At 42.0% G+C, this 15879-nt stretch overlaps 1 protein-coding gene across 2 annotated transcripts; it reads left to right on the forward strand.

Moving 5' to 3' along the window:
* On the forward strand, positions 1 to 11693 carry LEPROT. 2 transcript variants are annotated; one of them, XM_018045213.1, is made up of 5 exons: positions 1 to 111; positions 5267 to 5342; positions 6654 to 6840; positions 7303 to 7426; positions 9425 to 11693. In XM_018045213.1, the coding sequence occupies exons 1-5, from the start codon at positions 96 to 98 to the stop codon at positions 9517 to 9519; spliced, it is 498 nt and encodes a 165-aa protein (XP_017900702.1). In that variant the 5' UTR covers positions 1 to 95; the 3' UTR covers positions 9520 to 11693. The 2 variants fall into 2 exon arrangements, with proteins under 2 accessions (XP_017900702.1, XP_017900706.1); XM_018045217.1 differs by lacking the exon at positions 7303 to 7426.

The following is a 15879-nucleotide window of genomic DNA, read 5'->3' on the forward strand; positions in this document are numbered from 1 at the left end:
GCTCGCGAGCCTAGGTACGGCCCTGGGCCGGGCCTCGGGCGGGGCTGGGGCCGTGGCAGGAAGCCGGAAGCAGCCGCGGCCCCAGCTCGGGAGACATGGCTGGCGTTAAAGGTACATCTTAGGTTCCTAGCTCGCTAGTCCTGCGGTGGGGTCGCCGCCTTGGCTCTGGGCTATTCCTGGAGCTGCGCCTTCAGCGCGTGGGCTGGAAACGGCCTCCCCAGATGTGCCATCGTTCCCTCCTTTCCCGGTCGGAAGGAGTTCGCCTGCTCTCTTCGCTCCTTGGGGTGCGGGTGGAGGCGTGTTTTGGGGAACCTCAACCTTTTTCTGCAAAGCTATTAGTCTTCACTCTTTCACCCAGCGTGTCCGGGTCGCTGCAGACGAAGCCCTCTCCGGGAGCATTCCTTCCCTGGGAATCACCGGCTAGCCCGGGTTGGGCATCACCTCCGGGATTGCTTCCCAGTTCCTCGGGAAGCGGTTCCCACCCCCTCCTCTGCCTAGTTTTAAACTGGGCTTTCACTTCCGGTCATTTTCACCCTAACGCCTCTCCCCGCTTTTCCTGCCACTTTGCCGAGTTTCCCACTTTTTCCAGACGAGCCATTGTCTCCAGTGTTCTCGGCATTAGAACATTTACATCTGTCGTGTCGTGTAAATTAATTTTTACAATTGGGCAGAGTTGGCTGCAGGCGGGTGTCAGCGAAGAGCACCCTGAAATGCTGTATTTGTCTTAAGTGTAGAGAGTAGATTAGGTGGGATTTTCTCATTACTTTCATCAGTGTTTATTCATTTATGGACAGACGGGAAGGTGGTATAGTACTTTAAAAAATACAGTTTGTTTACAATCTCGTGTTAATTTCAGGTGTACAGCCCAACTATTCAGATACACACACGTATATACTGCAGATTCTCTTCCTTTATATACGAAATACTGAGTATAGTTCCCTATGCTATACAGTAGGTCTCTGTGCAGTGGGTCTTCCCTGGTGGCTCAGACGGTAAACTGTCTGCTGCAGTGTGTGAGACCTGGGTTCGTTCCCTGGGTCGGGAAGATCCTCTGGAGAAGGAAATGGCAACCCACTCCAGTACTCTTGTCTGGAAAATTCTTGGACCGAGAAGCCTGGTAGGCTTCAGTCCATGGGATCGCAAAGAGTCGGACACGACTGAGTAACTTCACTTTGTGCAGTGAGTGTTTTTGCATGGGACAGTTGATTTTTAAAAGGGGAGTACCAAGAACACCAGTTCCCTCATCTGTGCTCCTTCAGAGTGAAGGGGAATGCCAGCAGTGGGAGAGGTTATTGGAAGGCTTCCTGTTGGTTTGGTAGGACCCACCCCAATAGATGTCTGATCTTTTGAATAGAGTAGGATAACTTGTTTCCATGTTGGAGCTCCTATCCTTGAAATTTGTACACAAAGATCTTCCCTCTCTAGTTAATCAACATATGCTGTAAACATGCATACGGTTATATTTGAACACATGTATGTGTTTGCTATGAAATTTATCTGAGTGTGTGAACTGTTAGCAGACATATTTTAAAATTATTTCTGGCGGACTTTTATGATTGGCATTAATTTAGTAAACATGATTTACTTGGACAGTGTACATTTTGTAATATTCCATTTGAAGCCAGTGCAGAAAACCAATAAGAAGTAGCACCACTACGCTTTGTTTAGTCGTGTCCGGAAACTATCAAATAATAATGTTTATGTGTGAATGTGTTAGAAATTGCATTGTAGTAAAAAAAAAATCGATTATGAAATGGAAAAGGACTAAGGAAGCTTTTTGCAGATAATTTAACTTTTGAAGAGGGACTGCCATTAGATGAGCAGTTATTGTGTGACACGGCTGGAAATAATTGTGTTACTGTTTAAATGTCTAAGGTGTGCTCAGATACAGTGTGAGGACCAAGATGGTATTGCAGGCTGACTCTATCCCCCAAATAAATACATTCAAGTTCCAGCTCCCCAGTGTCTGTGAATTTGACCTTATTTGGAAATATGGTCTTTGCAGATATAATGAAGTTAGGATGGTATCGGATTAGTTGTACTCTAACCTAATGACTAGTGTCCTTGTACGAAAAGGGAAATTAGGCATGGATAAATATAGGGAGAACACCATAGGAGGACAGGCAGAGCTTGGAATGATGCAGCTGTGAGCTGGAGAGGATCAGAGATGGCAGGCGACTGCCAGTAGTTAAAAAGAGGCAAGGAAGGAGTCTTCCCTTAGAGTCTTCTGCTAAGTCACTTCAGTCGTGTCCAACTCTGTGCAGCCCCATGGACGGCAGCCCATCAGGCTCCCCTGTCCCTGGGATTCTCCAGGCAAGAACACTGGAGTGGGTTGCCATTTCCTTCTCCAATGCATGAAAGTGAAAAGTGAAAGTGAAGTCGCTCAGTTGTGTCTGACTCTTTGCGAGCCCATGGACCACAGCCTACCCAGGCTCCTCTGTCCATGGGATTTTCCAGGCAAGAGTACTGGAGTGGGGTGCCGTGGGAGCAAATGTCCTTTCTAGATATGAGATAGTAAATTTCTGTTCTTCTAAGCCACCCAGTTTGTGATGCATTTTTAATAGCAGGCCTAGGAAACTAATACAGATGCCATTACCAAACCCTGTGCCAGGGAATAGGACCAGTCTCCCAAAAGAGGCATTCCTTGCTCTGAATCTAAAAGGATCAGTAAGACTTCACCTGGCAAAGGACTGGGGTGAGGGCAGAGTCTATTCTAATGGAGAGAACACGTGACACGAGGCAGAGGTGCGCCTCCAGCGCTAGAACAGCTCATAGGCTGTGAAAGCAACTGTGAAGGTGATACCAGCTTTGTGTATTCGAGAGGTCACTGTCTGCTATGTGGAGGATAGATTGAAGAGTCATGAGGTGAAGGCAGGCCTCAGATGCTAAGGGTCTGAACACGGATAAGTAGCGGAGGGCACAAGAGAAGAGATGGTTGTCTTAATCCTTGAAGGCTGCTAGGACAAAAATACCATAAGCTGGGTGGCTTAAATAACATTTATTTCTTAGTTTGAGAGGCTGGATCTGCACAATCAAGGTGCCAGCAGATTTGTTGTCTGGTGAAGGCTTGCTTCCTGGTTCCTGGACAGATATCTTTTTGCTGTATCCCCACACAACAGAAGGGGTTAGGAAGCTCTGTGGAGTCCCTTTATAAGGGTCCTAATCCTGTCATGATCTAATCACCTCCTACCACCATCTCACTGGATGTTAAAATTTAATATATGAATTTGGGGAGTGGGGACATAATCAATTAATCTTTTTCAGTGGGTTTGAGTGAGGTCTGGGAGATTGAGTCACCCTGACTTACTGATTTTCTGGAAAATGGAGTGTAGGCCTGGTGTTAGTCTTTCAAGATAGAGCCTTGGAAAGGAAGAAGTGTGTGTTTGGGAGGAGAAGGGGAGATGTTTCAGTTTTACACATGTTGAAGTTGAGTTGTATGTTGACTACCCAGAGAAGTCCAGATTGGAGTTGGAGGTGCAGGCTGAGTTCTTAGGAGTTACTTCAAAGTGCAGCGTTAGGTGTAGCTGGGTCCTTGTGGTACCAGGGAGCTTTGTGTTGAATGCAGTGTCCCAGCAAGAGTGTGGAGTGATAGGTGAATTTGGATTTCTGGTTAGCTCCAAGTTTAAGAGATGGCCTAGGATGTAATTCCTGAAAAAGAAGAAGGAGGTAAAGAGCATCAATTGGAGATACAGTTTTGAACTTTGAGTGATTGGTGTCCCAGAATAGAAGAAAAAGGTCTATACTTCATAGCTCTGAATTGTCTCCTGTAGGACAAAGTGGTGCAGGTGGTTAGGCAGGTGCAGGTTCTGTCCCCGCCCCCCCCCCCCCCCCCCCCGACAGAACCAATGAGGAAAAGATCATCTATAGTGAAACAATATGGGAAAAGTTACTTTTATCCACCCCCCCTCCCCCCGCCCAAAGTGACAGGTACTAAATGGAAAAATATATAAAACTGACAGTCCTTCCTTGTCCTCTAACATCTGTATACTCCCAGATGTTTTTAAAAATCTCCTAGGTATCTTCCTGTAAAAGTCTCTCCAGATGGCCTCTTAAAGTAAAAGGAAGCAATCAAAATGTTAATTGGTTTACCTAATGATTAATTTTGAGTATTATGGATTTTTTTCAGAGGAGTACTTGGATAATTCAGTATCCCCTGCTTGTGATTGCTGCCTTTACCAAAGACCATTGCTAAAATGAACATATACTTACATCACTATTTGCTTATTGAGCGCCTGCCTTTAGTCATGATCAAAGGGTTTATATTACAGGGAGACAGTTTGGGGTACAGTTTAGGGAAAGAGGGTTTTCAGCATCTGAAATCACTTTATATAGATTATCTCATTTGAGTCCCATAAACTCCCTAAGAAGTTGGCATCATTATTTCCATTTTACAGCTGAATAATCTGGTTTAAGGAGGTTCAGCTTCTACCACAGTCACACAGTCAGTGACAGAGTTACCAACATGAACTCATGTTGGTGACCCAGAGCAGTGCAAGATTTTTTTAAACAACTCTGTTATTCTCTCACTCAGCAGTGGACAAAGCAAACACATTTCTACCTCCTCAAAGATTAGTGTCCAACAGATGCAGGGAATTGATATTCAGGGGATACTAGTTGGGAAGAATTTGCTATGAAGACATGAAAGTAATCTTCAAATACTTGAAGCCCTGTGGTATGGGGAGGCACAGTGATCAAAGGGTTTATATTACAGGGAGACAGTTTGGGGTACAGTTTAAGGAAAGAGGGTTTTCAGCATCTGAAAACTGTCAGAATGAAATAATCTGCCTCAGGAGATAGTGAGTTTCCCTTCACTGGTATTGTATCAACTGGCTGTCGGGCCTCTTAGTATGGGTGTTAAGGAATTCATACATTAGACGGGCTGAGTACTGGAAAGGCTTGAGCTCATTCTCCACCTGAAGATTTAAGGGTAACAGACATAGGCTGTCATTTGCTAGTCAAATGTAACATCAACCAATGAAATAAGTAAATCTCTTTCAATGAAATAAGCAGGGTTTTTTTGTTAAAACATGTAAAGTTAAGGTATAATTCACGTATCAAAAATTAGGCTTTTTAAAGTGTAAAATTGTTTACACTCTAAAAATTCTTAAAGTGGTCTTTAATATATACACAAGGTTGTACAACCATTACTACTTTGTAATTCCAGGACATTTCATCCATCCCAGAAGAATCCTTCTCCATTTCTCTCCCCCTCCCCCAGTCCCTGATAACCATTGGAACCTATAACTCTTGATTTTATTTTTCCCAGCTCTTGTGGCATTATCTTTCAGTGGGGCTATTGGGCTGACTTTTCTGATGCTGGGATGTGCCTTAGAGGATTATGGGTAAGTTATTTCAGAAAGAACTATTCTTTTTATGTCTTTGTCACTATTAATATGGGTGTTAGAGAGTTTGGTCAATTTAACACCAAGCTCTAATGAATGAATTGCTGCTGCTGCTGCTAAGTCGCTCCAGTCATGTCCGACTCTGTGCGACCCCATAGATGGCAGCCCACCAGGCTCCCCCATCCCTGGGATTCTCCAGACAAGAACCCTGGAGCAGGTTGTCATTTCCTTCTCCAATGCATGAAAGTGAAAAGTGAAAGTGAAGTTGCTCAGTCATGTTCGACTCTTAGCGACCCCATGGACTGCAGCCTACCAGGCTCCTCCGTCCATGGGATTTTCCAGGCAAGAGTACTGGAGTGGGGTGCTATTGCCTTCTCCAAATGAAGCCCAAATTACAAACCCAGTGCCTTAGTTAGTTGTATTTGTGCAGAGAAAAGCTCTTTTCAAAATTGATGTGTTCATTTAATGAGAGTTTATTGAAGACTTCCTCTGGACCAGCTGGGGATACAAGAATGATGAGACGCAGTCCTGTCCTCAGGGAGCTTGCAGTTCTAGTTACAAGTGAGAGACAGGCAGACAGTCCAGTCAGAAGAGATGTGTACAAAGTACAGTGAGAGCTTCGAGAAAGAGAACCTGAGTTTCCCTGGTAAAGTCAGGGAGGACTGCATAGAAGAGGTTGTCCTTAACCTGAGACTTTGTGGATAAATAGGTTTATCAGGTCGATGAGTCAGGAGAGGGCATTCCAGGCAGAGGGAGTATTTAAGAAATAGAAAAGCTACTGTGGTTACAGATGAAGCGAATGAGGGAAGATGGCACGGAATGAATGGAAGAAGTTCGCCAGATCACGTGAGGCTTTGTAGGCCAGGGCAAGGAATCTTGAGTTTTACTCCAAGAAATTGAAAGGTTTCCAACCTGCACACACTCAGATAATTTCTACTGAATGAACATGTGCAAGGCACTGTGCTATGTTCTATATGGAAAGCAAAGATGACTAAGTTAGGATTCTGACCCTAAAGAAACTACAGCTCAGTAATACAGAAAACCATAAACATTCTAGATTTTACATTGTGTCATTGTTTCTTAACACAGTATAAGCTGTCTGCATCTTAATGTACTAGGAATTTTTAATCATCACTACTCAATCATCAGCTGTTCCTGGAAAATAATCATCTCATGCACTGATGTTGACAACTGAATAAATAATTGTTGACCTAGACATTTAAAAGAATATAAACTTTGAAACAGTAGTGTATCTTTAATTACGATGTAACTAACTTTTCGTTTTGGATTTCTCCTGGGTCCAACCAACAGCGTTTACTGGCCCTTGTTTGTCCTGATTTTCTACGCCATCTCTCCCATCCCCCATTTCATTGCCAAACGAGCAACATATGACTCCGATGCAACAAGTAGTGCCTGTCGGGAACTGGCTTATTTTTTCACTACAGGAATTGTTGTTTCTGCCTTTGGATTTCCTGTTATTCTTGCCCGTGTGTCTGTGGTAAGTCTTGTTGTCTGTTGTTTTGACCAGCTATCGCCGAGGTTCCTTCACAGGCCTGTGTCTGGAACCACAGTTTCATTTCCACTGCTTAGACTTAATACTCAAAGCCAGACATATTTTTAGTTTCTGTATTCCCCTATCAATATCTTGTGATTTAGATCTACCTATCAATATCTTGTGCATGCTTTCAAAATGCTTTCTTTGTTCCTCTTTTGACTTTTAACCAGACCAAGTGATTTCTTGCTTTTTCTGTTGTAAGCTATTTTCTGGAATTATTCTGAAATCCTTGCCTCGTATTGTAGGGCAATCCAGAGACTCATGTAGCAATACTTTTCTAGTTCTAAAATAAACATCAAAAGGGGTCCTGGTCACCTAATTCCAGTGTCTGTATGTGTGTGTGGTGGCGGGGGGTGGGGGTGGGGTTGTTTGCTACACCGTTAAGGAGCAATCCTTCCACACCAGGTGAGTATCCTACAATTCAGCTCAAGTCTGAGTCCATCTACCTGGAGACAGCAACAGATTCTACTGGTTCAGGGCTCTGTCCCACAAGACTACCTCCCTCTTCAGATGCCAATCACAAGTCCAGGTAGCTACCCATGCTTCTGACTGACTGGCTATAAATCAGAGGTTTCCATCATAAAAATAGTCACTCTCATCACGAAGTTTCAAGGATTTTAGAAGCTCTGTGCAGAATATGGGGACTGATCAAATAAATATATATTTCTTAATATAAGTCACAATCTCATACCCAATTCTTCTCCTGCAAATAGCATCATGGACATAATTCTCAACACAATAGTTACATATTGAGGGAAAACTATATAGCTACTGAAAGATACAGTGAGTAATATGACATCTTCATATTGTCAATGAGAAAATTAATGACTCACTCACTCACTCAATCAATCAAATGGAAAATTTTATTTACCTCGACCTGAGGATCATACCCCAGGAGATGACTGTTCCTCCTGCAAGAGATCAAACCACAGTTACATAAGTTTTAGAGACAAATGGTTATATGTCAAATGACATACTATTTACCATTTACACAATCCAGATTGGCATGTATAAAGTGAGCAGTGGGTCATAGGTCATCGTGGCCCCCTACATCATTAAGAAGGAAGATTATCTCCTAAGCAGTTATGACCCTTTATGGGATTAGGAAGGAATGTTAAGAAGCAATGTTATCTCCTAAGGAGGTCTGGTTAATACAGATGCACAGTACACAAAGGGGAGGGAGGAGGCCTGAACAAGAAGAGAAAATTTTATGTTTAATTTTTTCTTGTCTTGCCATAAATATGCACTTTATTTAATCAGTATCCAATATAAAGTTTTTATCCCCAATGTATTTTTTATATACATTATGGGTATAATTTATTCAGTTCTTTGACATTCACTGTCTTCCATACTATTTGCTTTTATTTCCCCCAATTACATACTGTTTCAATTTCGTGAGACTCTTATTTGGGACATTGAATAGCAGACCTACACAAGTGCTATTTATTCATGTAGTATACAGAGCATATACTTTTTATAGGACACTCGGAATAAGAACCAGATACTGTCTCTGTTCTCAAAAGAGAACAGAAACTAGCCTGATGGGTAAGTATAGTATAAGTGTACTATATGTGGTCATTAAAACATGATCAGAATGGCATAGGTGCACTAAGAAGAGAGAAATTACATCTGGTATTTGATGTGGCTTCTATGGATAAATACTATTTTGATTAAAGTAGAAAAGACAATCATGTGGAATGGTTCTCAAATGCAGAAATGAAATGTATGGACTAAAGAGTAGTCCAATATGATGGAGCAAAAAGGGAGAGGTTGAGATTGAGGCTAGAAAGGCTGGGGAAGCCTGACTGGGGAAGGTCTGGAATGCCTGGCCAGTTTGAACTCTGTCTAGATAACAGAAGCACGGAAGGTTTTTCAATGTAAGATGGGCATGATCTTATCCCTCTTGTGCCTTAGACTAGCACTTCTTAAATTTTTCTCTAAGGATTTCTAATTTTATCTTTCAAATACTGCGTCATCTTTTATGAAAAAATTTTCACTGATGTTCTCCGCTTGTTGAAACAAAGTAGGCCCACTAGAGGGTACTCTCATCCCCAGCTGTGCCTCTGGAAAACCATCTGCCACGCTGGAAAGCTCTTTTTAGTTGCATCCAGAGTATTATTTAAAATCTTTTGCCTGGAAAAGAAACAGATCAATCTGCAACTCTCCAATTCCTATCCTCATGAGAAAAGGCAATATATCCAGGACTTCTAGTAACCAATATTGTAATTGGACCCTTTCTAATCTTGCTTTGTGTATTTTATTGAAGGCAGTCATTGTCTCATGAAAACAAGTAGAGAAGTATGTCTAATGGGGAAAATGTTAAGGATGATACCAGACTTAATTAACAAGCATCACGAACTGATTAGACTAATTACTGAACTGTTCACATCTCCTGCCTATTACATTGTTAAGCCTTTCAGCAATTTTATTTAGTATTTCACTGGCTGTTTCTGATGCAGAAAATAATATATTTGCAAAGAGTACAATATAAAGATTTAATCCTCTTTTTAATCCTCTTGTGTTTCAGATCAAATGGGGAGCCTGTGGCCTGGTGCTGGCAGGCAATGCAGTGATTTTCCTTACAATTCAAGGTTTCTTCCTTGTATTTGGAAGAGGAGATGATTTTAGCTGGGAGCAGTGGTAGCCCGTGCTTTATCCTGACAAAATGCATTTAATTTCTTAGAATCCATGCTGTTTGTATATGTGTGCACATGTGGCCTTTTACTATGAAATTTAATACGCTGGTTTTTTATACCTTTGTAATCATGTAATCACTTTAAGGAGGACTACATGGGGAAAAGTTTAATTTTATTCCCAACTAGTAGACTTCTCCATTCACTCAAGTTGAGTCATGTTGTTCAGCTGTTCATATAGTCATAGTATGGTGCTGTCAGAAAATACGTTAACATACGTTTGCCCACTCTGCGTGCCACATTTCCACCTGCAGCCCAGGGATCTGCTTGGGTGGGTCCATAACACTGGGGTTATCTCAGCTCTCCTCAGGACTTCCAACATATACTTGTGGCTCAGAGAGAAGGAGGTGGCCCCCTCTTTGTGTTGCAGACTCTTGCTTCTCCAAGTATGGTCCATAGGCTAGGAGCATCAGCATCTCAAAGTGTGGTCCATAGGAGCTTAACTACAAATGCAGAACCTGTGATCCCACCCACAACCCAGCTCACTTTGGTGAGATCTCAAGTGAATCCTATGCACATGAAAGTTTGAGAAGCATGTTCATGAAGAAATAAGCATTGCTGTCCCCTTGGCTGAACCACTTAGCTTGTGTGGGCATTAGCAGCTTGTAAAAGCTGTTTCCCCTTCCCCTCATGTTGAGGCCTAGTTCAGATTCTCCTTGATGTTTGTGCAGTGTCCAAACCTATAATTTACAGGCTGTTCCTCAGATTTGTGAAATGTTCTCAATAGCGAACAGCCATGGCTTCACATTTTCTGAAAAAGCAAATGCTGTCTTCACAGTGGAGGGGAACAGAGCCCCTGCTGGGAGACAGTGGATGGAGGCTGGACTAGAACTGTCCCCTGCTTCAGCAGGATGGGGAGGAGTGGGCAAGTAATACTGTTTAATTTCCCTTTATAGTCTGACATTTCTCCCCAGTTATTTCCCTGTGCTGTTCCCCCCAACCTTCACCAGCACCCCTAAGCCCCCCAAAACACACTCCCAGCAGTTCTGATTGGCCCGCACTTCTTTATGGCTCAGCTTCTCCTTTCTACAGAGACATAGAGCCAAGTAAGCAAGCAGAGGGTGAGCTGCTTAATTTTATTTACATGTGATGTACTTATTGTCTTCCATGTCCTATAGGACTTTTAATAACACTTTATGCTAGTTTTAAATGAATCATTGAGAATTAATGTGATGCTAGGTTCTGTAATCACAGTTTTTCTAGCTTAACTTTTTGTCCAAGACTTATCAAGAAAAAGAATTTTTGGAACTAGAACTGCTTGATTAGAATATAAGCAATGATTTTAAAGCATTATTAATGTATGATAACTGACGTACATTCAAAACTCTGAAACCTTGATGTTTGTAACCCCTTTGTATTCTGGAATGATGTTGGGATCAGAAGAGTGATACCTAAGATGATAATGTGCAGTGATGTTTAGCCCTGTGCGTGATTTTATGTTTTCAATGTACTGTGTACTTACAGAATTGTTAAAGTTGTTATTTCCAATATTTATACTAGGAAAATTATATAGACACTTTATGATTTTAACCAGCATTTTTAATGACATTTGCACTTACTGTATTGTAATAAACTCCACTTTTAACACAAAAGTTTAACTAAAAGTCTTTATTCTGATGTTGATTTGCATAAATGGTAACCCCAAAAATGAAAATTTCTTGGTGTTCTGAAATGTGCAGTTTTAAGCAATAATCTGTCCTGCATTAGAATAATAGCAATAAGTTGTAAGGTACCATTTTGGATGTGTAGTTGGCTTGTAATAGCTTTTCTTTTCCTAAGATGGAGATACTGTTAATACTACATTTTGCAAAAGTTCCTTTGTTGCTTATACACATTTTAAATAGCCAGTGTAGCTTTAATGTGTAGTCTTCCAGCGTTGCTTCTTGATTATATTTCCAGGATGATATAAAGTCCTTCATGTAGAGTATTTGTGGGATAGAAATACTAATGTGTTGGAAACACTAATGGAAACACTAATGTGACTACTAATGAAATGGTTTATCGAAGTGATAGGTTATTGGATTTGCTAAGTGTCTGAAACAGGCTTTATTCTGCAACACATAAGTGTCATTTAAGTAATAAACTTCAGTATTATTTAAGAAATATATGTCGGTAAGAAGCATTGCTTGATATGAATGTATAGTACAAAAGTTTCATCTTGGTAACCCAAATCTTCGGCACTTATTTCATCCTTATAAAAAGTTCATTTTTCCCCCTTTATATATTACAATATATTTTGGAAATTCAAAGCACATTAATAATATTCTAAAACTGAGAATGCACACAAAGAATTGCCCAGAAATGAGTAGTCTTATGAAGAAATTTTCTATCATTCCAAACAACTGGCTTACATTTTGAAATGCTTTTTCCACAGAAACAGTATTAGGAATGCCAAACCCTAGCATAGCTGACCTTTAATACTCAAGGTACCTGCCTGAGATTGGGGTCTTGGCAGTGGGGTCGTGCTGAGCTCGAGTGGCCTTGGTCTGCAGCAGCCTGAAGGAGGGCTTTGGTTCCTGGCTAGAGGGTGAGGTCAGGTTGTGGATGTTGAGAACACGGAATCCTAGTCACTAGTGCTCAGTGACAAGGCCTTGGCGCTTTGGCTTTTAGAAAAACAATTCCCACAAAGATAGAAAGTAGTGAAACAAAGTGTTTATTAGGAAAAATAGTCCAGTACGTGTGGATAGACACACAGGTGGGCTCAGAGAGTCATGCCTTTGTGGTGGTTGGAATCACTTTTATGGGGCATTTCTGCCAGTTTTCCTGTGGCCAATCATTTTGATTTGCCTGGTTCTTTAGTCCATGTTTGATATGTCTCAGGGTCCTCCCATGTGTGTGTGCTCATCTCTTAGTCAAGATGGATTCTAGTGTAAAGGCCTATGGGTAGTCAGCATCACTTACTATGAGGTGATGCCCTTTCCCTTTTTGACCTCCAAGGAGCCTTGTGTAGTCAGGGATGTGTCCTTCGCTTCAAGAATATATGTGGTTATTTTATCTCTTGTCTGGGCAGGGCTCAGCCTCCTTCATCATCCTGCTTTTACAGAGCTTCTGCTATTACGGAGTTCCGTCCACAGGGGAGAGATTGTTCAGTCAGGGCCCATCTATCTCCTGCCTCAGTGTGAGCAGTTTAAAGGAAAGGCAGTGTGAATTTCCACCTCCTTTCCCAAGAACAAGGTCTTTCTCACTTTGATTTTTGCAGCCTTCTCCATCCCCTACTGCCCTTGGGGTCCATTAAACCTGTGATGTTTGCTGGCCTCCTCTCCTGGCTCAGAGGCAACCTCCTAGTCGGCCCCATATCCTGAGGTTCTTCATATTCCAAAGTCACCCACCATTCTACACCTACCGATCAGTTTTCTTAGTAGTGCTGATATCTTGGGATGTGTAAGGAGAAAGTAGCCTGCTCATGCTCTTCCCTGGAGAGAATGAAGGATGGTGATTATTTTCCCGACATCTTGAACACATCCATGCCTGCCCAGTGCAGTTACATTGTAAGGCTGCAGCTGCGTTTTTACAAGGGTATGCCTTGGAACCCATTCGCACAGATGCTAATGTTTCAAAGTAAACTGAAGAAAGTACTCCAGCAGTTTACAGAAGCATGTAATATTTTGAGCCACCCCATCACACATCATCCCTTCCTCAGGGTGAGTTCTCAGTTGGTCCCACATTTCGTAGTTGTTTCTTTTCCTCCACTTAATGAACCCACAGATTTTTCTTATCAGTTCATTTCAGTCGCTCAGTCATGTCTGACTCTTTGGGACGCCATGAATTGCAGCACTCCAGGCCTCCCTGTCCATCGCCAACTCCCGGAGTTCACTCAGACTCACATCCATCGAGTCAGTGATGCATCCAGCCATCTCATCCTTGGTCGTCCCCTTCTTCTCCTGCCCCCAATCCCTCCCAGCATCAGAGACTTTTCCAGTGAGTCAGCTCTTCGCATGAGGTGGCCAGAGTACTGGAGTTTCAGCTTTAGCATCATTCCTTCCAAAGAAATCCCAGGACTGATCTCTTTTAGGATGGACTGGTTGGACCTCCTTGCAGTCCAAGGGATTCTCAAGAGTCTTCTCCAACACCACAGTTCAAAAGCATCAATTCTTCGGTGCTCAGCTTTCTTCACAGTCCAACTCTCACATCCATACATGACCACAGGAAAAACCATAGCCTTGACTAGATCGACCTTTGTTGGCAAAGTAATGTCTCTGCTTTTGAATATGCTCTCTAGGTTGGTCATAACTTTCCTTCAAGGAGTAAGCGTCTTTTAATTTCATGGCTGAAGTCACCATCTGCAGTGATTTTGGAGCCCCCCAAAATAAAGTCTGACACTGTTTCCACTGTTTCCCCATCTATTTCCCATGAAGTGATGGGACCAGATGCCATGATCTTCATTTTCTGAATGTTGAGCTTAAAGCCAACTTTTTCACTCTCCTCTTTCACTTTCATCAAGAGGCTCTTTAGTTCCTCTTCACTTTCTGCCATAAAGGTGGTGTCATCTGCATATCTGATGCTATTGCTATTTCTCCCAGCAATCTTGATTCCAGCTTGTGCTTCTTCCAGCCCAGCGTTTCTCATGATGTACTCTGCATAGAAGTTAAATAAGCAGGGTGACAGTATACAGCCTTGACATACTCCTTTTCCTATTTGGAACCAGTCTGTTGTTCCATGTCCAGTTCTAACTGTTGCTTCCTGACCTGCATACAGGTTTCTCAACAGGCAGGTCAGGTGCTCTGGTATTCCCATCTCTTTCAGAATTTTCCACAGTTTCTTGTGATCCACATAGTCAAAGGCTTTGGCATAGTCAATAAAGCAGAAATAGATGTTTTTCTGGAACTCTTTTGCTTTTTCCATGATCCAGCGGATGTTGGCAATTTGATCTCTGGTTCCTTTGCCTTTTCTAAAACCAGCTTGAACATCAGGGAGTTCACGGTTCACGTATTGCTGAAGCCTGGCTTGGAGAATTTTGAGCATTACTTTAAACTTATTTGAGAAATAGATTTGAGAAATAGATTTTTCTTATGGTCCACCAGAAATCTACCTCTGAGGTATCTTCTTGATGAAGACTCTTCTAGAGGTTGAAAAGTTTTCATGAAGTTAATACCTTTAGGCTCTCAGAAATGCTTGGGAGATGTCATGAAAATGTGCCTTTTCAAAGTTTACAAAATTCAGATTTTGCACTATAATTTATCCAAAATTTTTATGAGGATTTTAGCATTTTCCAAGTATTGTAATTAACTCACAACTGGGAAATCATTATTTCTGTAGATGAATATAAGTTGTTAAAATGTTCTTTTGACATTCTTCCTCACGAAGTACCTTATTTGCAAAAATCCCAGTGTATAATGACTCATGCGTTGCAATCTGCTTTCATGTGGCCACGCTCCTGGAGTAGAGCAGTGACATGTGACCCCAAACTTGATGTGAAAAATCCCCAAGACTGCTTTAGAATGCTGTTATATACATATGATGAGGATGAATCTCTTTTTCTCTTTTTTTCTGTCCTCCAGCAGGGTTGCCAGAGGATGATTTCCTTTAAAATAAAGCTTGTCATTTACAGTTGAACAAACACTTTTATGTACATTATTAAACTAAAATTCTCATATTGTATTACTACCGTGGGATGCATTATATTTGGACAGGAGACCAGCAGATTTCTTTTCCAAGATTTTGTTTGGATTCAGTTCAGTTCAGTTCAGTTCAGTTCAGTCGCTCAGTCGTGTCCGACTCTTTGCGACCCCATGAATCGCAGCACGCCAGGCCTCCCTGTCCATCACCAACTCCCGGAGTTCACTCAGACTCACATCCATCGAGTCAGTGATGCCATCCAGCCATCTCATCCTCTTTTGTCCCCTTCTCCTGCCCCCAATCCCTCCCAGCATCAGAGTCTTTTCCAATGAGTCAACTCTTCGCATGAGGTGGCCAAAGTACTGGAGTTTCAGCTTTAGCATCATTCCTTCCAAAGAAATCCCAGGGCTGATCTCCTTGAGAATGGACTGGTTGGATCTCCTTGCAGTCCAAGGGACTCTCAAGAGTCTTCTCCAACACCACAGTTCAAAAGCAACAATTTTTCGGTGCTCAGCCTTCTTCACAGTCCAACTCTCACATCCATACATGACCACAGGAAAAACCATAGCCTTGACTAGACGGACCTTAGTCGGCAAAGTAATGTCTCTGCTTTTGAATATGCTCTCTAGGTTGGTCATAACTTTTCTTCCAAGGAGTAAGTGTCTTTTAATTTCATGGCTGCTATCACCATAATCTTAATCAAATGTGGAGAATTTGACTAGTTTTGAGACTA

Source organism: Capra hircus, chromosome 3 (assembly GCF_001704415.2).
Source record: "Capra hircus breed San Clemente chromosome 3, ASM170441v1, whole genome shotgun sequence".
Classification (NCBI taxonomy): domain Eukaryota; kingdom Metazoa; phylum Chordata; class Mammalia; order Artiodactyla; family Bovidae; genus Capra; species Capra hircus.

Coding starts and splice junctions, on each gene's coding strand:
- LEPROT (XM_018045213.1), top strand. Junction 5,343..6,653: donor TGTGCCTTAGAGGATTATGG/GTAAGTTATTTC, acceptor TCCAACCAACAG/CGTTTACTGGCCCTTGTTTG. Junction 7,427..9,424: donor GATGCCAATCACAAGTCCAG/GTAGCTACCCAT, acceptor CTTGTGTTTCAG/ATCAAATGGGGAGCCTGTGG.